At 39.0% G+C, this 25,514-nt stretch overlaps 1 protein-coding gene across 4 annotated transcripts in view; it reads right to left on the reverse strand.

Moving 5' to 3' along the window:
* The window catches only part of LOC128732962 (alpha-1,6-mannosyl-glycoprotein 2-beta-N-acetylglucosaminyltransferase), a 120,108-nt gene that overhangs the window by 13,616 nt on the left and 80,978 nt on the right, over positions 1–25,514 (reverse strand). For 3 of the 4 annotated variants that reach the window (XM_053826451.1, XM_053826452.1, XM_053826453.1), the window contains exons 3-6: positions 22,151–22,727; positions 19,376–19,504; positions 19,192–19,308; positions 15,087–15,247 (exon numbers count right to left, since the gene is read on the reverse strand). In XM_053826451.1, the coding sequence (XP_053682426.1) occupies positions 15,087–15,247; positions 19,192–19,308; positions 19,376–19,504; positions 22,151–22,157 (414 nt within the window). In that variant the 5' untranslated portion in view covers positions 22,158–22,727. Of the gene's footprint in view, positions 1–15,086; positions 15,248–19,191; positions 19,309–19,375; positions 19,505–22,150; positions 22,728–22,795; positions 22,903–25,514 lie in introns of those variants that run through there. The other variant, XM_053826455.1, reaches the window with a different exon arrangement.

Below are 25,514 nucleotides of genomic sequence, written 5' to 3' on the forward strand. Positions count from 1 at the left end.
ATAAAATAATGATCATGAACTTTTATTGATCGGCGCCCATTGGCAAATACTGGTCGCTGGTCATTATCGTTCTCAACAACTCGAAAGTACCATGACAAAAACCATGAAAATTTCCAACGTAAGATTTTCACTCGAAGATATTTTCCTGCCCGCAGCACCAGAACCTGTTCACACTTCCGGCGTCGTAATTGATTTCATTTCGACAAAGGAAACATTTACGGTACTTCACACCGATTATCAAAAGACCCAATCTTGTTTCAAATCGAAGGTAAAAGAGTCAACCACTTCATCGTCTCAGCCTGTCAAATGCTGTTGAACAGGAAGCGAAGCGTCATGAAAATCACGATATCCGATAAGCTGAGTCGGTAGAAATTAGAAAAGGTCCTCGGTCGTTCATCCTAACTACTGAAAGCGCCGATATCGCACACCATGTAGTTGGCCACTGCAGACTAGGAAAGAACCGACTATCGTCTGATGGTGCAGGGAAGTTATCAAAAATTGATATCTACTACTACCATTCAGTTCCCAGGCGACGATGCCACTGTGGGCAGGTTCAACTCGTGCCAAGGAGTTTTCTTTATTTCGCTATCTCAGGACACAAGGATGCTGCTCAGACACTCGAGCCAAGTGCTGCAGTTTGATGTGCATTTTATGTTCTTGAAAGCGTAGAAGTGGGAGTAGCTGTTTCGCTTGGACAAATTCACTTTCGTAAAGTGGTTAAAACATAGCAACGATAGGAGCACACAAGACAAATATGGCCGTTTGTGGAGCTAAGTTTTTTGTTTCATCAGCAGAAGTCATTGGAAAAAAAATGATTTCGAAAGTAACGGTGCTCCTAACTGCTTTTCTAATGTTATTTCAATGCCCTTTGGTTTTAAAACAACTCCGAGCTAATGACCATAATACAATATTGTGTACAACAAATGGGTTTCCTTTGAAAATTCCGCAACTTCTCACGAAAGAGGCAGAATTCAATTAGCATAATTTAGTTTATAATTATAAATTCTATTAACATCTTCGGTATTCAACCAGCCAACCATCGAGCCCCATCCCATTTTCGCACTTAAACATCGCACTAATCCCACTAGTAACTCAAATGCATACATCCGTTATTCCGGGAACGGGTATTAGGATTACTGGCTCTGTGATGTGTGATATTCCGTGTTCCGGAAACCCATTGAAAATTTAATCGGTGATGATCAAAGCTGACAATAGAAGGTACCTACTCTGGAATGGATTTGTGCGAGCTAATACGACATAGCCGGCAATTCGAAATGAACTTTCGTCGAGCAAATTTAAAGAATGGATTTCTGACAATAACGTTGTCCACCGGGAGGGGTGACGGTTGAAGAATCAATGTTGGGCTGCAGTCTTTCTGAAAAGCTAAATTACAGAAAAGTAAATTTAAAAAAATAGCTTTTTACAACAAACTCTTGTTTATTGCCTGATATTCATAATACATGTATAAGGAGACGCACCAGCGTGCCCATGCATAGAGATGGAGAACCCGACTTTTCAGAACAATGTTTTGGCCTGGAAAATCGAGCCAGTTCCTACGTTAGCACAAATCAGTATTAATTGAACTTAACATTGGAATTGAAATTGGACTTGAAATTTGACGTTAATTGGATTTACATTGGATTTGAGATTACATTTGAAATTAGAACCAGAAATTGGAATTCAATTTGTACTATAAATCAGACTCATGGTAGCAGAGCTTAGATTTGACTTAAATTGGAATGTAAAATTGAAACTAAATTAAACTTAAAATTAGACATGAACACGCAATTAGATACGATGTTTTACTTGAAATTAGCATTGGCATTTTTCGTTTTATTCTCTCACATGTTTTACCTCCTTTCTGTTCGGTTTTTTCTTTTTTTCAGTTTCATTTTTCCACTTTTTATTCCGTTTTTTCACCTTTTCAGCATTATTTTTTTACTTTTTCTCTCACTTTTCTTTCTTTTATTTCCGTTTTTTCTCTGTTTCTATCTATCGTTTATCCTTTTGCTATCTCGCATTTCTTCTACTCCGGTTTTCTTCGTTTTAACTCCCATTTTTTCTTGTTTTCAAGAATGCTGTTTTTGCTTTTGTTTTTCACTCTATTTTGTTATTTTGTTTCCCGTTTTCCGTCTTTTGACTTCCCTTTTTCCTTTTGTTGTTTCCAGTTGTCGTCTTTTCCCAACTCTTTTAGCTCCTTTCTTTCTCGTTTTCGTCTTCGTCTGTTCCGTTTTTCTTCTTTTATATGCCACATTTTTCCTTCTTTTCTGTTACGTATATTTTGGTTTTCTTCCCTTTGCTCCCCTTTTTTCCATTTTTATCTCCTGTTTTTCTTTTTTTTGCTTACCCGTTTTGCTGATTGAAATTAATGAAAGTTTTCAATGACTGTTTTTCTTCTTTTCTTCTATCCCATCCTCCAGTTTTTTTGTCCCATCTTCTCCTTTCTTCCGTTACACCTCTTTTTCCTATTTTCCACGTTTCCCCTATTGAGTTTCTTTTTTCTCTTTCGCTATTCTTTTCTCTTTTAGTTTAACTTGTTTTCTGTTTCGTTTTCCTTTTTTGTCTGGTTTTCCTCATTTTTTTTCTCCCGTTTTCCCATCTTTTCCGTCATGTTTTTTCTTTTACTGTACCGGAGTAATTCTCGCTGAAACGGGGCCACTACTGACACGAGGTCTTCAAATATTGGAACCTTTGCGCTTAATTGGTTGAATTACACTTTTGATACCACGAAATAGTGGACCCCTCGTGCGCCAAGTTTGGGGGTTGGGGGGATCATGGTAAAAACGGCGATTTTTTGATAAAAACCAACATGGCGGCCAAATCCAAGATGGTCGTCGACTTGGCTCTTTATAAAACCGTGTCGTTTGTAGTTTGTTTCATAACAAATTTTGAAAATATCACAATAATTATATGAAAATTGTGAACCTTGCTGCAAATAACTGGTTGTTTTGTTCAGTTAATGCCATTGCATACCTAATTTTATAAATGCTTTTTTGTAGCATTTTTCCTCAGCTTTGCAATGATGGTCTTAAAATGAAAATCGGTTGGGGGGCTCATGGTGAAAACGGAGATTTTTTGATAAAATCTAAGATGGCCGCCAAAATTTTTTTTTACTTCATTTGAAAGCCCTGTTCTTCTTTACAGAACCGGGCTATTTGTTAATAGTAATTGTTAGTGGCAAATTTAAGAAATATCACATGATATAGATCTCAAGATTTGCTCAAAATGCAACTTTTTTTTAACCTGTTAGACCCCTTGGCGCACGAGGGATTCACTATTTCGAGGTATCAAAAGTGTAATTCTTATTTTTTTAACCATTTTCAACCAATTAGGCGCAAAAGTTCCAATATTTGAAGACCTCGTATCAGTAGTGGCCCCGTTTCAGCGAGAATTACTCACCGTCTTTTCTCTATTTTCCGTTTCCCTCCTTTTTCTCTCGTTTTTTGCTGTCCACAGTTTCCTCTGGCTATCTTTTTTTCCTTTTTACGTCCCGGTTTTTCGCTCGTTTTTCTTCTTTTCCTCTTCATTTTTTGTCATTATTCGTTTTGTTTCGTCTTTTACCCTTTCGTCTATTTTATTACTTTTGTTTGTCCCTCTTATTATGTTCTTCATTTTTATCACGTTCCGTATTTCTGTTCTGTTTCCTTTTGCTTTCTGTTTTCATTTTTTTCTCTAAATTTTCTTCTTTTTCTATTCTCGTTTCTTCTGCTCTCGTAAATTACTTTTTAATGATCTCGTAAATTTTTTTTTCCTCCTTTACTGTCCCGTTTCTCTACTTTTCTGACTGTCTTCTTTCTCCTTTCCTCTTTTTCTTTATAGTTTTTCTTTTTTTTTCATTTTTTTCTTTCCTCTTCCTTTTTCTTTTTCCAGTTTTCTATTTTCCCCATTTTCCTTATTTTTCTCTCATTTACTTTTTCCCGCTTTTTTCTTTTTTTCATGTCCCGTTTTTCCTCTTATTATGACACATTTTTTTCTTTTGTTTTTCTTTTTCTTATTCCAGTTTTTCTTCTTTAGCTCTCTCTCTCTCACACATTTTCTTCTTTTTCTATTTCGTTTGTTCAGTTCAGTGTTCAGTTTGTTTTTGACACGTTTTCCTTTTTTTATTTAGTTGTTTTATTTACTAAACGCGATCATGACGTAAGCCATTTTTCCTCTTTTTTCGCGTTTTATCTTTTTTTTAGATTCTTCTAAAAATTACTGTTTATTCTTCTTTTTCTATTTCATTTTCCCGTTTTTTTCTCTTCGCCTCTGTTAGACCTTTTTCCCATTTTACTCGTTTTCTCCATCGGGTTTCTTTCCTCTCTTTCGCTATTCTTTTCTCTTGTAGTTTTACTTGTTTTCTGTTTCGTTTCTATTTTTTGTCTTGTTTTACTTATTTTTCCCATTTTCCCACCTTCTCTGTCAAGTTATTTTCTTTTTCTTTGCCATCATCTCTCTATTTGTCTCGTTTCGTTTTCTGTCCGGAGTTTCCTCTATTTCTGTTTCTCTTCTTTTTTCATACCAATTTTTCCCTCATTTTTCCTTTTCTATTTTTCGGTTTTTGTCATTTTCTGTTTTGTGTCGTTTTGTCCCCTTTTTTCTTCTTTCCTATTTTTTCGCTTTCGTTTGTTCCATGTTTACTCTTATTATGTTCTCCTTTTCTGTCACGTTCTATATTTCTTTACTGTTCCCTTTTATCTTTCGTTCTTCTGTTTTTGTTCTTGTTTCTCCTGTTCCTGTAATTCCCCTTTTCTTTTATGTGACTCGTTTTTACTTTCCTCAATTTATCTCCTTTTTTGCCTCTTTTTCCTCCGATATACTTCTCTCTACCTTTTTCCTTTTCTATGTCCCGTTTTCCTTTCTACTATGTCACGTTTTATTGTTTCGATTTTCTTTTCTTTTTATTCCAGTTTTTCTTCTTTTGCTCTTTCTCTCACATTTTTCTCTTTTTCTATTCCGTGTGTTCAGTTTTTGGCACGTTTTTCTTCGTGTTCTTTTCCGTTTTTCTGCTTTTATCTTTTTTCGGTTAGAACTCAGGAACAACAGAGCATAATTTTTAGACTATTCTTTGGAGTTTTTCACCATCACTTAACACAAAATTGATTTTTAAATTGGTCTTAAAATGGAATTTAAAATCGGAGTTGAAGTTGAACTTGAAAACGCCTTAAATTGGACATGAAATCGAACTTGGAATAGTTCTTAAAGCCATAACAGAACTATTAGACGGCATAATCAATGAAATTGAGTCAAAAAAAATTGTTGGAAGATTATTTCTCGATCTTAGAAAAGCATTCGATTCACTTAATCTTAACACCTTACTACGGAAACTAGAGTTATATGGAATAAGAGAAGTCGCAAATAATATTATTCGCGGTTATTTAACCAATAGAACACAGTTCGTAATAATTAGTGATGCACGTAGCTCACTCCAGAAATATTAAAGTTGGTGTACCGCAAGGTAGCAACATTGGTTCGTTATTATTTTTAAGCTACATCAACGGCATTGGGCATTAACCTGGCAAAAACAAAATATATGATATTCCATCCATCTAGGAAAAAACGACCAGTCACTTAAGTCTGTATGTTAACGAAACATTGATAGAGAAAGTGGATAATCTTAAATACTTGGGTATTTAAAACAGATGCTTAAAAATCATATTTTAACTGCCAGTACTCTATCCAACTGCATAGCCAAGCAAAGCCTAAAGCTTAAACGTTTTTTCTAAGACTTGACCCTGCTTTATCGACAGATTTCACAGTCGGCTATTAGAGTACAAGACAGTTACGGGGCTAGTGCAACAATCTTACTGACTTTTATCTAGCAGCACCACCTGCGGATTTCTATTTTTTTTAAATTTGTTTTATATTATATTTTAGAGAAAAGGTGCCTCAGAGAAGTCACTTTGATTCGTAGCTTTTATTATTATTTTTTACCGTTTTTTCAGCTGGAAAATGGATGTTATACGACAAAGATTCCCGCAACTATCTTCTTTAAATTTCCGGATTTCTGGAGAAGCCGATTTGAAGTGGTTTTCCGGTATCATTTCTCATGGAAAATGGTTGTATCTTTGTTGTTTGTGAATTGACCTTCGCAGACTTTGGATCGCGAGAGATTTCGACAATGGGACTCAGAAGCTCTCTAAAGATTTTTATACAGAATTTAAACCAGCCCTTCTCACCGACGACATGCCATCTTCTAACCAATGGTTTTTGTTTTTCTTTCTTTGTTTATTAAATGTTTGACAAGCCTAATTTCGAAAACACTGGAGTGGTCTGATGTGAAAATTGTCATTTATCAACCAGTGTCAACTTATTTCAAATATACAAAGAATTACAATCCTTTTAATTCGTTAATGTTGTGAACAGCTTTTTTCTAGCCCTTTGCGTAATAAGATCAATGACAGTTGAAGCGAAAACATGCTTTATTTGTTTATCGTTATCCTTTTCACGGAGCACCGACACGCAATGATATACGTACACCAAAAACCTACATCCAAGTTCTTGAAACGAATTCACCAGTTTGGCCTTCCTTGCATCATCGGTTTCCTCAGCCTGGGTCGCGCGGTTAGGCGCAGGTTCGGAAGAAACGCAAGCTTGTTTTTAATTTTCTAAAGTGGCAATTCAGCAGAATGAAATTGGGTAGGCGGAAATCAGCAATGAAAGGTTAGATTCTAAATAAAGAAAAAGCAGAAAAGAGGGGGAATATTTGAAGTGACAGGATCAGATAGATGCTTCAACATTGATTTGTGAATCGCAAGCACAATTCTTTTTTTGGGTTGTATGATGCGACAATAATTATGATTTTTACAAAGCCAGGATTAAGGAAAAAACTAAGTTAAAGCATGCGGTATTCATGGCATCCAACAAGTTACTTCACTGAATGTCTTGAGACAGACTTGGAAAAATAAAATCATTTTCCGATTGGAATCCTTAATCTCATTTAACCGGAACTTTCTGCCATGATACCAGCATGAGAAATCGGTACACAAGCTCCGTAAAGGATGGACGATCGAAAGCAATCGGCAGTTTTCCTCCGGCGAAACCCTTGGACACGCAGTATGAAATCGAATCCGAATCGAAAAGCCTCAATTTTAGTACTGTTTTTTTCTGCCTGGTTATAAATAACGCAAGAGAAGGCATCGCGGCGCGTGGTGCTGGCGCTGGAAGCGTTGAACAGAAACAAAACGGCCGATAACCGGTTGGTTGCGAAAGTGGAGCAAACACCGAAACCAAATGAAAATTTGGAACTACAACGGAAAAGTATTCGCCATTCGTCAATCGACCGTTAGCCTTTTTGGGTGCAATCGATCGAATCAGGCAGTGGTTCCGGTGCTGCTTCCGCGACGCGACGCGACGCTCCGGAGCAGAGGCAGGCAAGCAAGCGAAAATGAAAGTGGTCCGATTCAATCTGCCCGGCGATTTCGAACCCAAGGAGAAGATCCAGAAGCCAGGCAGCAAGTGAGTTTTCCGAGCGGATTATGTTGGATGATGTCGTCGTTTGTAAGCGGAAGATTTGCCGATTCTCTTAATCAAAGTGAAATCTGATTAAAGTTAGGGGGCTTTCCCCGGTCGACACGAAGTGAAAGTTTGCGTAACCCCGTAAGCTTCAACCGATGGAACTTTCTGCCGTTTCAGTAGAATTTCGATGTGTGTAAGGCAGTGTAAAAGTTCATTAGAAATAATTACATTTTTCACATATGTACTGTGGGAGAAAATTTTCAATAATGGAAGCTATTTGATATTTTAGGTACGTTGCTAAATTGTATAGAAATTGTTTTATACCAATTTAACACAATTATGACTTAATACGTGCTTAATTATTCGACGAATATTGGATCAGGATAAAGTGAAACTTCCATACAGTCAGCGAATCGCGTTTACAGAACTCCTGGAGCAGGAACCGTAACGGGCACTCAGTAGAGCAAGAAAAGTTTATCGATTTATGTTTCAATGTAAAATTCAAATGTTAATTAAACTTTGCTGCAAAGGAGTATGAAACTGGTGATGAATTTTAATTATTGATTAAGCAAGGATTACATCTAAACTTTAAGATCATGTTAGGATGATGATTTGCCAGATGCATTAGGTAGATGATATCTGTAGGTACCATACTTTTTGTCTTTTTACTATATAAATATATAAGATAAAGATGTAGGATTAACTTTGTGAGCCGAATTTTGAAAGGAAATCCAGCGGGTCGAGTGTCAGGTACCGCTCAACACAGTTTCACAAACTCGTTTTTCTTAGAAATGGAAATGGAAACCGATTTTGATGACTTTAATGTTAAGAAAGGTTTAGTTGCCCCATAGGTCACTACCAAATTATCAAATTTAATAAAATAATGATTGAATTTATTTACAAATTACAAATTTTGCGCGTATGGGACCGCTCTACAGTGGGACAGCTTCAAAAAAAGCCGCATCAGGAAGGCCAAACTGGTGAATGCTCTGAAAATTAGCACAACAGCTCAAAAAAGTAGTAGGTTGCGATTGCGAACTTTCTGGTTTTTTCACATTATCTTATAACTGATATATGCAAATATTCTTTACGTTATTCTTATTCAATTTTACACAATCATTTTTTTTATCGCAAATCATCAACATTCTGGCAATTGGTAGTTCATTCGTTTCGCTTTGATAAGAGTTCTAACGTCGCCCCATATTTTACGCACTTAAGTGAAAGTAGTAATAACATGCTGTTTCATTCTCTTACACACCAGCATGTTGACAACAAAACATTGCCGTTCATCCGGCCTACCAGATAAATATTTACGAATCAATATTTCTATAATTAAGCCCATAAAGCGTTCGATATACACTTTTAATCCCGAATAATTCTAGATAGAATTAACAAAAGGGCGAATGTCGCAAATGTAAACAAATCGGGTGAGAGTTACTTTTTGCTGGACCAGTATAGGAAAATCAACCCTCACTCGGTTTGTTTACGCTTGCGACATTCGCTCTTTTGTTAATTCTATCTTCAATTCAGCTGATGTCACACTTTTTTATGATTCGAACAGTTTGCACCCCCTGCTTAAGGATATTTTCTTACGCTTCAACTCCAACACAATGAGTCAACATTATGCTTTAGGAAAACCATTCAAAACAACTCCCTATCTTCCACTTTCATGTGTATCACGCGCGAATTACTATTTGTGAAAAACTTTTGAAACGAAACTGATTTTTAGCACTAAAATACCACCGAAAAATGATAAAATTTTAACACGAAGCGAAACGCACACCTGTGGTGAATCGTGCACCCAGAGCCTCCGATTTTACCGAACTTTTTACTTTTTTCTAAGTGTGTGATTTTTGAAGTACTTTTTTGTTATACCAAAAAAATTTGCATTAAGGGGGTGGGTTAATAAATAATCAATTTAACTTTTTTTTAAGTCAAAAGTAAGCAAAGCCCAAGAAAAAGTTGTACAAAATGTTATTTAAGGAGTGTTTGTCGAAGAAAGAGAACTTCTATCTCTTAAGGGAAAGAAGTTGTAGTGCTACAAACTAATCTATTCCCTTAATACCAGTTTTTCTATTTTTTCTGGTTATTTCGACTTCTACGCAATTTTGATGTTCCGCGAAGTTTAACTTACTACGAAAATACACCTTTTTGCTGAAAGAAGTGTAGCTCTACCTTTCTTGGTTTTCGAGCTATTACAACTTTGGTCTCATTTTCAATCAGTTTTTAAGGGGCTTTATTTTAAAAGGGCGCAAATATGCGCAGCCAATTTCAGCCACTTTACGTACTGCAATGTAGTGCGTTTCATTTCATATGTACATATGTTACGGTGGATCACGGTGGAACATTTGAGAAAACTGCTAATGAAATTCCCAATTTTGCATGATTTCTTTGTTCTTGTTTATTTTGTTTATTTCTGGCTTAGAATGAAAAAGTTAAATTGATTATTTATTGACCCAACCCCTTAACGCATTTTTTTCGGCATAATTTTTATAGCTGTTCATACATAAATATAATTTCTAAGTCATATACATTTTATGGGCTGCTTCATAAAAAATGAGAATTTTATAAGTGCACAAAGTTGTTTACGGTATGGTTTTCTATTGTATCATCCACGTTGGTTTTCGTTTTTATGCTCCATGTGACAGTTCTCGAACGTAGCGTGACATTAGCATAAATTGAACTGTCACTTGTCACTGTCACTGAACTGGGGATCACAAGGGACCCACGTACTGGTTGTCACTGTTTGCACAGCGGATTCGTTAACATCCCCCCGCCCGTGGAGTTCCAAGGATCCCGATATCTTGTTTAAACCGCTTCCTGAACATTCTAGAACATCCAACAGCGCTGTCTTAACAGCAGGCCTGGCAATCAATCCCTCCGCCGTTTGAATAACTGCTCGGCGAGCTTGGCCTCCTGACCCTTTGATCACCTTAAGATTCCTGCCACGTGTCCAGCCATTCCGACTCTTCTGGTCGACCACTACGACGACATCACCAGGTTTCAGAGCTTTCACTGGTTGGAACCACTTCGTACGCCGAGTCAGTGTGGGAAGATATTCCACGATCCACCTTTGTCAAAAATTGTCCACCAAACTCTGAGTGATTTTCCAGCTATTTCGCAGAACCAGTCCTTCTTTCTCTGTGACCATGGTCGGTTGATTGATGCCTTCGATGCCATTGTTTGGTGTAAGTGCTGGTTGCGATGAGTACTCGACGGGGACGTATACAATTGGCCTGGAATTTACGATTCCTTCAGCTTCGATTAATACCGTGACCGTCTTGAGGACTTCGTAACTTGGATGGTGGGGGCAATCTGCCATTGCCGCAGGAGCGGCCTTTATAGAGCGTACCATACGCTCCCACAAACCGCCCGTGTGAGGAGCTGATGGCGGATTGAAATTCCAAGAGGTTGTGGCATTTGTAAATTGATGGATCTGGCGTCTCTGGTTTTCCAGCAGGTTGTTCGCTCCGACGAAATTCGGCCCATTGTCGGAGTAGAGTGAACTAGGAGCTCCACGGCGTACAACGAATCTTCGTATAGCCATCACACACGCTTCAGTAGATAAACTATGTGCGAATTCCACGTGCACAGCACTAGTGGAAAGACATGTAAAGAGGTACATCCATCGTTTCATTAGAGTGCGCGACTGTTTTACCAAGAGCGGTCCAAAATAGTCAACTCCGGTGTGGGTAAAAGGTCGAATTAAGGGTGTGAGTCGAACGCTGGGGAGTGATGCCATCTGCGGATGGCTTCGGTTTTGCTTTGTAGATCCTACAGTGTTGGCAACTCTTCGCCACTTGCTTGATCACAGTACGGAGCCGAGGAATCCAAAATCTTTGACGCAGTTAATTGAGCACTGTTTCGTTGTTACAGTGCGAAAACGACGGTGGTAGCTGTCGACGAGTAGGAATGTTATTCGATGTTTTGACGGTAAGATCACGGGATACTTAGCTTCGAACGGGGTAGTAGGCGCAGCCCCAATTCTGCTATTTATCCGAATAACCCCTTGTTGGTCGATAAATGGTGTCAGCTGATACAGTGAGCTGCTTTTGAACAGCTGGCTTGTTTCTGATCCCTGCTGGGTAGGGAGTTTCGCGTATTCGTATGCTTCTAATTGTGTTTGGCGCCAGATCCAGTTCTCGGCTTTGAACAATTCCTCTTGCGTGAGAGGACAGCGTATCTTCTTCTTCTTCTTTAGCAGCATAGAGCCGGGGTGGCTCGTGCTGTTTCAAGCACTCGACTCCATTCAACTCGGTCTTGGGCCACTCGTCGCCAATTTCCTAGTCGTCTCAGAAGTCGCAAATCGCTTTCGACTTGGTCGAGCCATCGTGCACGTTGGGCCCCCCTGTTCCTGGTGCCGGTGGGGTTGTTGAAGAGGACTATTTTCGTCGCACTGTCGTCCGGCATCCTTACGACGTGTCCGGCCCACCGTAGCCTGCTAACTTTCGCTAGATGCACGATGGGAGTCTCCCCAAGCAGTGCCTGTAGCTCGTGATTCATACGCCTCCGCCACTCTCCGCTTTCAGTTTGTACTCCGTCAAATATCGTCCGCAGCACTTTCCGCTCAAACATGCAAGGGCGCGTATGTCCTCCGTAAGCAGCGTCACGGCTTCAAGTCCATAAAGAACTATCAGTCTAATAATGGTTTTGTACATTGTTAGCTTCGTGCGGCGGCGTATGCTTCCTGATCGTAGCGTTTTACGAAGGGCAAAGTAGGCCCGATTTCCCGCTTGGATGCGCCGCTGGATCTCCTTGCTAGTGTTGTTGTCCGCGGACACCGCATCTTCTGTCCCTGAAACAGTTTCAAAGACCGCAATACATAGGATGCTCCTCGTAGCATTTTGTTCCAATTCGAGAAACGGTTTGGGGTAGAACCTTGTGATACATAACTAAAACCCAAAGCTCTTTATCCGTAATTAGCTACTGTTGAGGCTCATGTGGTCAGGTTCTCGAAGAAAATTTGGCCTGGTAAACCAACGACTTTTTGGATCGAAACTTCTTTGCTTCTTCGGCGACATTCATTTTAGATGGCAAATGGTGCCATTCGTTGACGGTAGTTGAGCTTAGAATCTCCCCAACTCTAAACGCCACAAACTGATGAAATTTTAGACTATCAGAACAGAGCCACGGTAGTACCGTTGATGAATCTGACCAGAGGAATCTGCGCTGTATCGTTAATCTAACGAATGAGGTAATGTCGTTTAGCAAACGAGTTCCGAGAAGTGTCGCCTGAAGCTCCAGTCGGGGAATAGAAAGCGGCTTGAGAGGTGCAACTGGTTTTTGCCGCGATCAATGGAAGCCTAGGAGTTCCACAGTCGATTATATGGAAGTATGCGACCGCTGCATAGACTGATTGTAGACTAGAAAGTGCTTCGTCGCTAGTCCCGGCGAAGAAACAACGAGAAATTTCGACGGTGCCCAACTCGTTAAAGAGCTGACTCCATCTGATCCAATCTTCGTATATGTCTGCCGATATCTTCTCGTCCCAGTTCTATTCCACCGTGTTCCACCGTGATCCACCGTAACATACATATGAAATAAAACACACTACATTGCAGTACGTAGAGTGGCTGAAATTGGCTACGCATATCTGCGCCCTTTTGAAATAAAGCCCCTTAAAAACTGATTGAAAATGAGACCAAAGCTGGAATAGCTCGAAAATCAAGAAAAGTAGAGCTGCACTTCTTCCAGCAAAAATGTGTATTATCATAGTATGTTAAACTTCGTGGAACATCAAAACTGTGTAGAAGTCGAAATAACCAGAAAAAATTAGAAAAACTGGTATTAAGGGGAAACATTAGTTTGTAGCACTATAACTTCGTTCCCTTAAGAGATAAAAGTTCTTTTTCTTCGACAAAAACTCCTTAAATAACATTTTGTACAACTTTTTCTTGGGCTTTGTTTATTTTTGGCTTTAAATAAAAAAAGTTAAACTCATTATTTTTTCAGACACAACAGAGAAAGAAATTAGAAAATCGGATACAAAGGAAACAGGAAATGAAATGAAAGAAATAGTGTATGGCATTGGGATGGATCATGAGAATGGAATAAAATCATCATTTTCTCAAGCGCCAATCTTTCATTGGCGTCTGAATTGGCGTTGTGTCTGAAAAAATAATGAATTGAAGCGAAGACACAAACCACACGCACACGAATTGCCTATAGGATACAGCCTGACGCTTGTCGCTTCGTGTGCAGAGCACTTTAACGCCAACATGGTCGTTCTGTTCGTTGCTTCATATCTACCGCTACACAAATCTCATTAAAGCTATGTAAATCTATTTAAAGCATTGAGTTTGAGAGTTGAGACAGATAGTTTCTAATCACTAAGTTTATTACGATTCATGATGTAGCTTCCGTTCTCGTTAGAAAAACGGCGGCTCTAATGTAAAATCATCGTCATAATTTGTTAGTCTCTTCCCCGGGGAACCACCATGATAAACATTTTCATTTTTCCCAGACAGTTGCTTCTTTATAATGGCACATATCCTGTGCTTTTTGTCGATAACATCACCGTGATTCATTATGCTTGTGCCTTTCCTTTCGCCCGCCAGAACATCGCGCTGCCTATGGGTCACGCCGGATACGCTGTTCACGATGTGCGAAATCACCTTGCGGAAGCTGCTACTGCCGCCAGCAGTTCCAAGACCAAAGTTTTGGACCACCGTGATTGTAAGTATATGAGTTAAATTTAAAATAGAATTAATGTCACTAGTGTTTAGGATCATATTTTTATTTCATTTGTAGTACTGGCTCATAGCAATTTGTGACTGAAGTTGCGTTCATAAAATTTTACACAGAATAATTCAATCAAATTATTCACTGCTATAATTTGATAGAAAATACCAAAATCGTTGCTTGTTGAAAAACAACAATAATTTTGAGACAGCTTACTCAAAAAAAAAAAAATTTCATCTCAGCAGAATCTTTATAGAGAATCAAAACATCACCAAACATCAATTTTCATATTGCCTCTGTCTCGTTATTACAGTCCCTTCTGCCGAGCGGAACCGCCCGCAGTACGGTCCAGCATCAGATCGAACATCCGAACGATTTCAATCTTCGCGAGCATGCAACCGTCAACTATGCGAACCATTGGAGGTTGCTAACGGCAGCGCTTCATCGCCAGCACCCGAAGGCGTCGAACATCCGTGTCGGTTCACTGGTTCGAAATCAAATTACCCGGCTACTGCTGGAGCTGGACCAGTGCAGTAGTAGTGGCAGCGAATGCCTACTGACCTATCCAAACTACCAGCAATCAACGGTACAGTGCGAATTTCCTTTCCAGCAGAATCCGCCGGAAGAGGTGCAACTGACCGACAAATTCGTTGCCCGAACGGCAGCAGCCAATATGCAATCGATGTCTGCATCTATTGGGCGCAATAACAGGGGAATAGCATGTTGCTATTGCAGCTGTGACCGGTGCAACACCGATCTGCCGCCAGCTTGCGTAGTTGATAAGGACCTTGCGGTCCAACAGTTGATGATAATGGGACAGGGACAGTCGCGCCAACCCGTACGAAGCAGCTGCCGAGAGTAGACCAGTGATGTCACTGTAACCCTCTATTACCAACATGAGCCATCCTTTATGTTTCCATCACTGAATACAGTTGCCTTACATATGACATAAACTAATTGCGACTCACCTGCACTACTATTATCACAGAATCATTTTGTAACGGACCGAAGATGTCCTCGTTCAGGATCGTCTGCAGCTCGTTGTACCGGTGTATCATGCGGAGGATTTCGCTGATGTTGGCTGACCGTAGGGTGCCATCACCCATGCCGAGCTGAGTGCCGTTTTGACCTGCAATGGCAAATGAAGAATCCCCAATCGATTAGTGAATACCGCAAAAAAAAACTAGGAGCGGTGCAGCAGAGTGAATTGGGACGAAAGAAAAACGAGCGATGCTTCCGACTGAGAAAACTTATTTTAATTGGATTTTCCTTTTCTGTAGCAGCAATAGTGGCAGCAACAGCAGCAGCAGCAGCAGCAGCAGTAGCAGTAATATCATGGTGATTTGTTTAATTAAGGTTTTGGTGACAGTCCAGACCAATGAAAGCTGGATGATGTATAGCTGTACAGCTATATGCGCAGAGAAAGGCAATTTAAATCGAAATATCGTTCATTTACATTAATTTATTGCCTTTGTACAATCCCACATATGATTCAAAATGTTTTTTTTTTTGCGTTTAATTCATAGTTATTATTGAATAATATTAAATATTAAATAATTAAAATTATGAAGCACCTTGTTCACATATGTTGTTATATAGGGAAAAGCCCAAACTAATGTTATTTTTTAACTCATAGATAGTTAATGTTATTCTAAAGGGCTAGTGTTGTCTTGACAGTCCAATGTGTAATCATCAAAGCCTGACTTTATGTTAGATACATGTTAGATGATAAAATATTTGACGCGATTTGCAGTATTCATATTCGCCATCAGATTTCGGTGATGGATTGGATGAACCAGTTTATCTCCTTGACGTTTGCATAATGAGACCCAAATGCCTGGACTTCCGATGTGCCAATTATATCTGCAATCAATACGATGCTATGAAGTGCTGATTGAACCATTTTTGCCAATCATTTCGACATTGATGAAACCGTAGCTTACTTCATTAAGAAAATTCAACAACCGCATATGCAAACAGACTTTTAATTCTTTGGGTTGTAGAATAAGTGCAGCCATAAACCGTGACCCAGTACAGAACACATAGTTTTTCTTCCATATTGAACCATAGAGTAGGGCGGGGCATAAGTGCGATGTTTGAAGTTGTCATCAATTTTCGTGAGATATAAAGAAGGACAACAACATAATATATGTTATAGTGATGCTGTAACTCAATGTCTTCACATTCAACTATAAATCATCTGCGGTAATAGTGTACTGCAAAATAAATTTTTCTTTCTTCTGATCACGTGCTGATTCGCATTTTTACCCCACTAGCGGGGCAAAAGTGCGAATACCGCGGGGCAAAAGTTCGAAGCTAGAATCCATGAAATTAGCCCAGCAGTAGTTAACAAAATCATATTATCCTCAATCTGCGTTATGTTTCGGTAAGGAATATTCTCAATTTGCGCCTTTCCTATTTTGCGTTGGTGTATTGCAGCCTCCGTTAGATCGAAACTTTTCAAAACGTTTGTTTTTTGTTTCATCAGTGGAAACCATGCCAATGTAGAAAATTTACTCGGAATCTGCACCGATAAATCACTGAATCGCACTTTTTCCCGCATCGCACTTTTACCCCTCCTTACTCTATATGAGGCACCCATCTGTTTTCGACGTATGACTACGTCTTTCTGGATGGAAGCTGGTATAGGGGGTCATTATGCTGATCCCTTAAGAAAGTTGTACCCACCAGCCGCCATTACTGCGCGTGGAAAGTTGACAATAATCAGTTGGGTACATTTTTTGTGTTAAATTTTTCAACCAGTAGCGCGAATCTTGTTCGTCAATTAACTTGTAGCTCTATGTTATTTATTGAATATTGGCTATGCAAAAGCGCTTGTAACTCACTCAAACTGCGTGGCGGCTACTTCAGAACTTCATGTAGCGTCCTTATAGCTTTCGAAGTATCCATGAGGTACTCACAATACTTCTTGAAGCATTTAGTTCTACGTAAACTTGATTGATATACATTACTAATCAGCAAGAAAGTTTCCCGGAACTGAATTCGAACTAAGTGTGAACTTTCGAGTTCGTTGGTCAAGTAAAATCCGAACTTTTGGTTGCTTGGGATTTTCTACTCTTTTGGTATAACTTTTCAATTCGACTGGGTACGAATCCAACGAACTCTATCCCCGGTTATAAGATTTTCTGATTTATGTGTAACTATTGCACCGTGCCTCTGGTGAGACCAGAGACTATAGACTACAGTGGTGTCAAGGCACTCAAAATCTGTAATCCATTGAGTCAAAGCGGACAGCTAAGCCAACGAGAACTTTCATACATTTAATGCGAAACCATAATCACTGGCACTCACTGGCATCCGAAAAATAGTCTGTTCAATATTAATCCGAGTAGCAAAATGTAACTTGTTATCTATACTTAATGATAATAACCTAAGTAGTTTACGTCATGATCGCGTATAGTCATATACGAGTAAATAAGAAAGAAAACACACACCCAGTGGTGCTTTTAATAACGTAACTTCCCATACAACTAACGGCAACGCACAGCGTTGTTTCTATCGCGCTTGCATCTTCTCGGCGGTAGAAACGAAGAGCAGTCATTCAACAATAATATCGTCGCATAGGAAGTGTGAGGTACGTATACGGAGAATGATAGAATTAGGAGAATCAAACAAAATTAGGTAGACCACCGACGAACCAACATGGCATCCCATACATTTTCCTTAAAAAACTTGTGTACGAAAATTTGAATCAAAATACGTTAAACAGTAACACCATCTGCACAACGGATTGCTATTTATTTTGGAAAAGTAGAGAACAGGTTTGGCAGAATGTCATTCACTATGTGTGACCGACACGAAAAAATAAAAACACACTAGGAGCGCAAGTGAATACATAAAGCCCTTTGTAAAAATTACTTTATCCTTTGTTTTTGCAATACACAAAGAATTTCCGATTTATTTCCGATATTCATACAGATTCCCGGTGAAAGATAATGAATTTTGCATAAATCTGTCACCCGTACCTTTGTACATCGGTCTGCTGTTTGACACAAGCGATCGCTCGCTTGTAAGCAAGTTGGTTGTTGGTCGTGTCACATCAGTTCGTCAGTGATTAGACTACCTAACATAACGGGCGCCAGTAGTTTAGTGAATAAAACATTCGGGTACCAACCGAAAGAGTGTGGGTGCGAGTTCCACCTGCTATTGCACAACCCGATAGATTTTAAGTCTAATTACTAATTACTAATTTTAGCCTTTTAATTTCGATGTAGATGCAAACTCGAAATAGAAAAAAGTAAATGTATAATGATGAAGTTTATTATTTCAATTACTCGCTATTTAGTTTCGTTATATTTTTCAACTAATATGTGAAAAGGGTCAGTCAACCAAATGTTAACAAACAGGGTGAGATTTCACACGTAACTTTTCCAAAAGGACCTAAGTAGCAATGAGAGATTCTCCTTGCGCCTCTTCATTTTCAATTGCCACGGCGATACAAATGCATTTTAAAACATCAGCTTTGCATGAATCGGTAGCTAGGTTACCGGGGGGTATTTTCGGCACGCTATTAAATTCGGCCTACATTTCTTTTTTTGCTGCGTTTGAATTTCAGCCTAAAATTAGGTGCTCCGTTTACACTACTACAAATATGCGAGACAGATACGCCTGAAACTCTTCTATTATGTTGAAATAGCTAGGTTTTGAATGACAACCACTTGCTTTTGGTGCTAATGTATATGAACGATTTAATGTACACTTGCGCCAGGTGCAAGCTGTTGTCACTGCAAAACTAGTTATCTTCAATGATCCGGTATGTAGGCAACACCGACACGTTACCATCTGACTCTCTTTTGGTCTGCTGTTGATGTACAGCAATCCACCGAATAGGCTCTTGGGTGGTGATGTTTGCTCATAATAGTTTCTCAGGTTTCTTCAAAAAGATATAACTGGTTTTTGGTAGACGATAGGCCTTTGATAAGCCCCAACAATATACCAAAAATCAGCTTTATTGTTAATTGCGTAACTAAGAAATTACGGTGGGCACTCGCACAACACGAATCGTTGAGTTATTCCGGGGATTGCTTTATACTTTCCGAGTCATTTACTTACCATGCGTGGCATTGCGGCTTTTCGATGTCAAATATTTATGGAATACCGGTGGCACCATCTGGAGGATCGCTGCCGTCGAGTAGTTGGCATTATCCGATGGACCCGATTCGTTTGAGTCTGGAATCAGAACAGGCAAGGTTAGCAAATGGCATCAAGGCAGTGATTACAATCAATGACTTCATACCATAGTTGATGACGTGGAACTGTAGGAATGCAAACAGAATGAAGACAATGATCGCCGATCGGATGTAAAGTGCGTGACGTCTGCGAGACAGGGCACCTGTGTTTGGCAATGCGATCGGAATTCGTCGACCTGTGGAAAAGAGAGAAGGCAATAAATTTGAATTAAAAATTTGTCCATCTTTTAAACACTTCGTCAAAAGCTAGAGAGTTAGGAAATGAAAAGTTTTTGAACCGAATGGTTAGCACTTTTTTAGAATTTTTGTGCAGACATTCTGCTACCTAAACACTCGCGAAAGCACAGCCTCTTTTACTTGCGAGTCATATAACTCGTGAGAAATCAGCTGCCCGTAAGGCTAGCGGTGCTATAGATTTTGCATTACTTTTCCTCTTCTTCTTCATCGTATCTCTCGATTCTACTCACCCTCGCGGGTAATCGGTATCAGTAACTCGGGCTGCAATAACGAACGAGAGCGACGACCGTTGCTGTTAGCTAAGTGCACACTCGTAAAAACTCGTCGTTGTGGAAGAATATTGAAATAAGAGCGAGCGTCCGAAAGGGATGCTTATGCCGTCGTGTTCGTTAGATTTAGTACGCGTGTGTGAGAAAATTAGGTCTAAAGTAAGGTAAGCGTTAATAAAAGAAACGATTTATACAGGCTGTTAGGTAGCTTGGTGCAAATATTTCAAGAGGCAGTAGAGGACCACATTTGACGAAAAAAATATTTCTACGTGTGTGGTCAATTCTCAATCATTCAAAGTAATTAAACATTTTTAGTTTGCAGTTAAATTAGCTCTAGTACAAAAAGTATGCTAGCTAGCTGAAGTTTGTTGCTTTCATTCGAAAGCTAAGGAAATTTTGTACTGAAAACGATCTTTAAACTACCCACTTCAACTTCTCAAGTCAACTTCGCAAGTCACTTTCATCAAATTTCTCCTAGAAAAGCGTGATAAAGTTGATTGCTTTTATCTACTAAGCTCTGGTATTATTTCTCAATTTGTTGACGTGAAATGCCTATCTCTTTTAGTTTCGTTGCAATTTAATTTTAAATGTATCGTTTAGGGTGTTAAACTAGTATCTGAAAGCTGCACGAATTCATACATTACGCATAGCACACTAGATCACCGCGTGCGACGGACACGGTCTGACGCGTATGGAAAAAACAATAGCACCAACAACGTTGTTCATAAACTAAGGGCAAACAGACCCGCAAGATACAAATGTTTCATAACTATATAACGATTGAGATTTCACCATATGATTAGAAAGATTTTTTTCGTCAAATTCTATCGTATAACATCCCCTGAAATATTTGCACCATTTGTTATCAAACACCCCGTTTTTCTAAGACACAATTTATTGAAAAGTTTATATGCACAAAACTGTATTCATTCTCTGTACCCCTAATGGATGCCAACGGTATAGACAGATATCGAAAGATACCGCATTGTATAACTCCCAAGGAAAAGGTAAATACCCAGTTGATACAAAGAGGAAAGTCAGCTTTTGTAGTTTTGCTTCGCGAGTACATAGCTTTTCTTTTCAAATTTTGATAAAGTTTTCCACTTTGTATGGCACACAGTGCAGTGGATCGGTAGAATGGTATTGTATTTGAAACACGCCGGCCCTTGTGTCACTAAGTCTGGGCTGCAGCAGTGGCAAGGATTCTCGCAGCAATATCGTACTAGGCGTACAGTAGAAAAGTTCTCAAATGGAAACAATTCAACAGACTCTTTTATGTTGGATAACGTCGGCATAGATGTTGTCAGAAAATATTATCTCGGCAGTTGTGAAATAGTGACTGCAGGGTTTTGACGAAGAATGATTTCTTTGATAAAGTTGAATGTTTTCCTTCTGTTAGTATGTGCACTAAAGTTAATTTATATTGTGAGCACATGAATCGCTGAAAATAATTTTGCTGTTGAAATTGTTATAAAATTTCACTCAATGTAACGATCATTTTGAATCCTTTTATGTTTCAATAAAAAACGAACCATATATTTTCACTGGTGTATTATTTCTCATTTTTTATCGCTTATCTAAGACTCGGTGTTGAGCACCGAGCTGAACTTATGACAAACGCGTCGAAAATACAAATCGGTAAATAAAATAATCTACATAGGGCACGGGAGGGTATTTTCAGTCCATTAAGCGATGGCATCTATTTTTTCGGCCTATGACCTAGTTCTAGTGGAAGAACAGGTGGTTTGGCGTTCTTTGAATAAAAAATAGTAGATTACTTACAGTCTTGAGAAAATAGTTATAACATATTGAAATTGTATGTCGGCAAAGTATTTTTATTGGCGAAAGAAAAGGCAAATAGGGTGAATTTAGAAACCTGCTGAAAATACCCTCCCGTACCCTATATGAATAAGAGTGGAATTTTGTTATAAAATAATGATATTACGTAACTTAAAGAATATAAAACTGTTATTAGGAATATAAACCGTACCAATTAGCAAGAAATAAACACATATTGTATCAACAATCTACAAGTGCTTAAATCATAACATTTTGTTCAAACTTGCATTATTAAAGATTAAGCTCCAAAGCTTGGAGTAAAGTTGTTTCCTACAGTTTCCAGTTTAGAGCCTTTTTATACTAAAAAAGCACGTATTTCATCCAGCAACCAACAAAAAACCACAAAAACAATTTTCAAATGCCAAGCACCATTTGGCTCAGGTTATCACACAGCAACGGAGGGTGTGCATACCGGAAAAAAGTTTTTCTATTTTCACCCCACCCACGTGGGGAGCTTTGCCTTGTAAAATCACTTACCTCTCATTATATAACCAAACCAGACGTTGTGCTGTTTTTACGTTCTGTTCTCCGTCGCTTGGGTTACGCGGATTGGCGAATTTAATTCCCGCTTGAAGTTTTAACACCAGCTCTGCCCCGCGCACAGGCACACTTTAAAACCTTCCGCCCGGTAATGTTCAACATTCGAACGAAAGAAACAAGATCTATCCCCCTAAGGACGGTCACAACGGTATCGTTTACGCAGCGAAATTTTGCACTCTACTGTTGCGGTGACAGCAGCAGCCACTGTATTTAATCTCGAAGAGTTCTCGTATTTGAATTGTACGCTTCTTTTTCGGCAACGATCTGGGAAATCGTGGTGCCGATAACGACGATAGCAGTAATTTTAACACGGTTCACAAACATGACGCAGTACTATCCGCTACAGTGCGGTATCACGTCGGAGGGATTGCCCAACGGTACGGGAGCCGGCATCCGGTGTTTGGTCCTGCTTCCGGAACGGAACTGTCGTTGTCGTGTGTTTCGTTGCTCAGCGCTAAGCTGATTGTGTGTATAGCTAGGATGTGGCTGTCACTTTGCTGTAGGTTATCATTATCTGAAAAGCAGAGGAAAAGTTTTCGATTAACTCATTGCGAGGAACACTACGTCATTAATATTCGATACGATTCTATTTTGATGATATGCTTGATATCAGGTTCATATGCCAACAAGGCAATAATCTAACTAGGCAGGGAGTACAATGATGTTAAACCAGAACCGACATAATTCAAAAACAGACATTGTAGTTCACAAAATTCGTTCATCAGTTGTAACAACTGCATTTGAACAGCTTTTTTGCCTATTGACTTAGACAGACCTCCTCTGTATTAGATATAAAACGGTTGCGCTTGCTCCGCATGAACTGAAAACATGTTTTTACTGAATCGTACATCTTTCTGTTGAGTAGAAATTAAATGACATTTGTATTTGATGATGTACGAATTTGTTACCAACTTGCTGAAACATTTAGTCATTTCTCTTCAAAACTTGTTTGATAATATACTGGCAAGGGAATATTCTAGAGTCTTTTGACTGAAAGCCATCCACTGTATTCTACATTCGAATGATAATGTCATAATTTAGTTGGTACCAGGCTGTCGGTCCTGTCCGTTTACTAAAATAATTGAAAAAATAAATGAAGCAAAACAATCCACCATGCTCGGAGCACATTATCCAAAAAATCATCGCCTGCAAACGAAAACATTTCATCATCGTAATTCATCTCTCTCTCCGCAGTAAATGTTAGCAAATAAAAAACGAAGTAATTAAGTGCGGTGATAATAATAGGATCTTCCTTTTCCAGCACTCGCTTTGAGCTGTCAACTCGGATTTGTTTATATTTCAAAAAAATTAGGTACCCCCAATATTTCAGGAAAACCAATTCGACGATAGGTAATATACTGTGAGAATTGTTTTATTTTTCCAGCTGGTTTTGTGCTCTAGTGCTCGGAAAAGAATAGTCTTCTTTTGGAACAAGTGGTTTAAATCTATGGATTTAGATTAAGAAAATATGAGATGCCCCCATATATACTTGTCCTACCATGCCAGAAGGATAACCGGAAAAATTTATGTGTGTCGGCATACCAGTGTTTTATCTGTTTTCTGCGTTTTCATTCTTTGTGCGATCCAATTCAAACCGCTTTTCTCCGTACTATAAACGATATAATATGAATTGTACGGAATGGCATGGGTGGTTTGCTGTTTCCCGGCGAGTTGTTTGTTCTGTGACGCTGCTGAGTGGAAGTTATCTATCTTATCTACATTCTATCCCAAATAATAGCATTTCCGGTGCCATGGTTATGTCGTGTGTGCAGCATAAAAGGATTCTACGAGATATTTTTCCCGCATTTGTCGGTTAAAAAAATTTAATTTGTAAATCTCTACTGCTTTATATTCTCAGCTTTCGTACATCATAGAAAATATAATTTATTATTGTTTGGTTTTTTGAATGATTAATGATGTTTGGCATTATAACAATAATATTACTTATTTTAATTTATTGACGACGGTCCGTTATCGATCATGCGTCGAAAGAATTATGGCCCTCCAGTACTGTCGGTACTGGGCTGCCGTTTTCCAATCTCCTCGAATACCGACGGACTGCAGCTGAGCTGAGTGTTGGCTCTGGTGCATCCTCCCCTTGCTTCAGTCCATCCAACGTCACGAAAGTGGCTGTGGTCGCACCCGCTGTTCTGACGCATGATTTTGACCCATCCAGCGTCGCACGAATCAGTGTTTAGATTCGTCACAAAACCATTTTCCAGCATTATCTGCCACAACTCATTTCGTTTGATTGAATCGCGCGCTGCCTTGAAGTCCAAAACCGGATGATAAGTCTGCAAGTTGTATCCCCAGAACTTGCCTAGTCGTGGAGCGGCCCTCACGAACACGACAAAGAACTCCGCCAACGGTCTCAGAAATACAAAACAGGATAAGGGGGGCACCTGATAGGCCGAATTGAGCAATGTAATGGCTTAAAAGCTTTTACACTTGAGTTTGAGTCGATGTCTTTTTTAAAAACTAGGGTAAATAAGGTCATACAATTACTCCTCCGGCATTTGTTTTTCCTCCCAGGTCCGATTGCCGCGCAATCGATCTTCACGGATTTCAACCAAACTTTGTCAGATTGTTCGTTTTCGTTCAAAAAAAATCCAAAATTTGGTGCCGGTTGGACATTCCATCGATTAATGGGAGCATCTCCATTTTGAGGAAAAATACCCGTTTTTATCATACCCTCTTATTTTCTTTTACTTCTATATCTCTGGAAATATTAGGTTTAGAAAGATACTATTTGGACATTTTCAAAGGAAATTACCCTAAAAATTCGAAAAAGATATTCCTTTTGAGCACCAGTGCTGCCAATATTGTTAACCTGGATTTGAAAACTAAATTTACATTTTTCTTTCAATGAGTGCAATTTGATCTCAAAAATTTTAACTTTATCGTATTCCGCAGATTTTTTTACATAAGAAACACTCATCGCCCCGAGGTGTTCTTTGCCGATCCCGCGATAAAGCGTTTTACAGCAAGAAATCCGCTATGTTTTTATTTTTTTTATGTAAAACAAAGAGCAAAATTACTTTTTTTTTGAAGCAGCGACTCTCTATGCAATGTAAAAATACTTTGTCATATTGTGAATGCGTGTATACAGTGCATATAATGAATTATTTGTTAACAGTGTTGCCAGCTTTTCACGCTGAATGTTAAAACGTAGCGTACTAGCAGTGCGAGCATTCACCGCGTTCGATAACCGTGCGCGAATCTTACAAACGACGAGATAGTGGCCGGAGTCGATAATTGGATCCCCTCACCGTGTCGACGTAGCTCTCGAGCAAGCAAGCCA

Source organism: Sabethes cyaneus, chromosome 1 (genome assembly GCF_943734655.1).
Source record: "Sabethes cyaneus chromosome 1, idSabCyanKW18_F2, whole genome shotgun sequence".
Lineage (NCBI taxonomy): Eukaryota > Metazoa > Arthropoda > Insecta > Diptera > Culicidae > Sabethes > Sabethes cyaneus.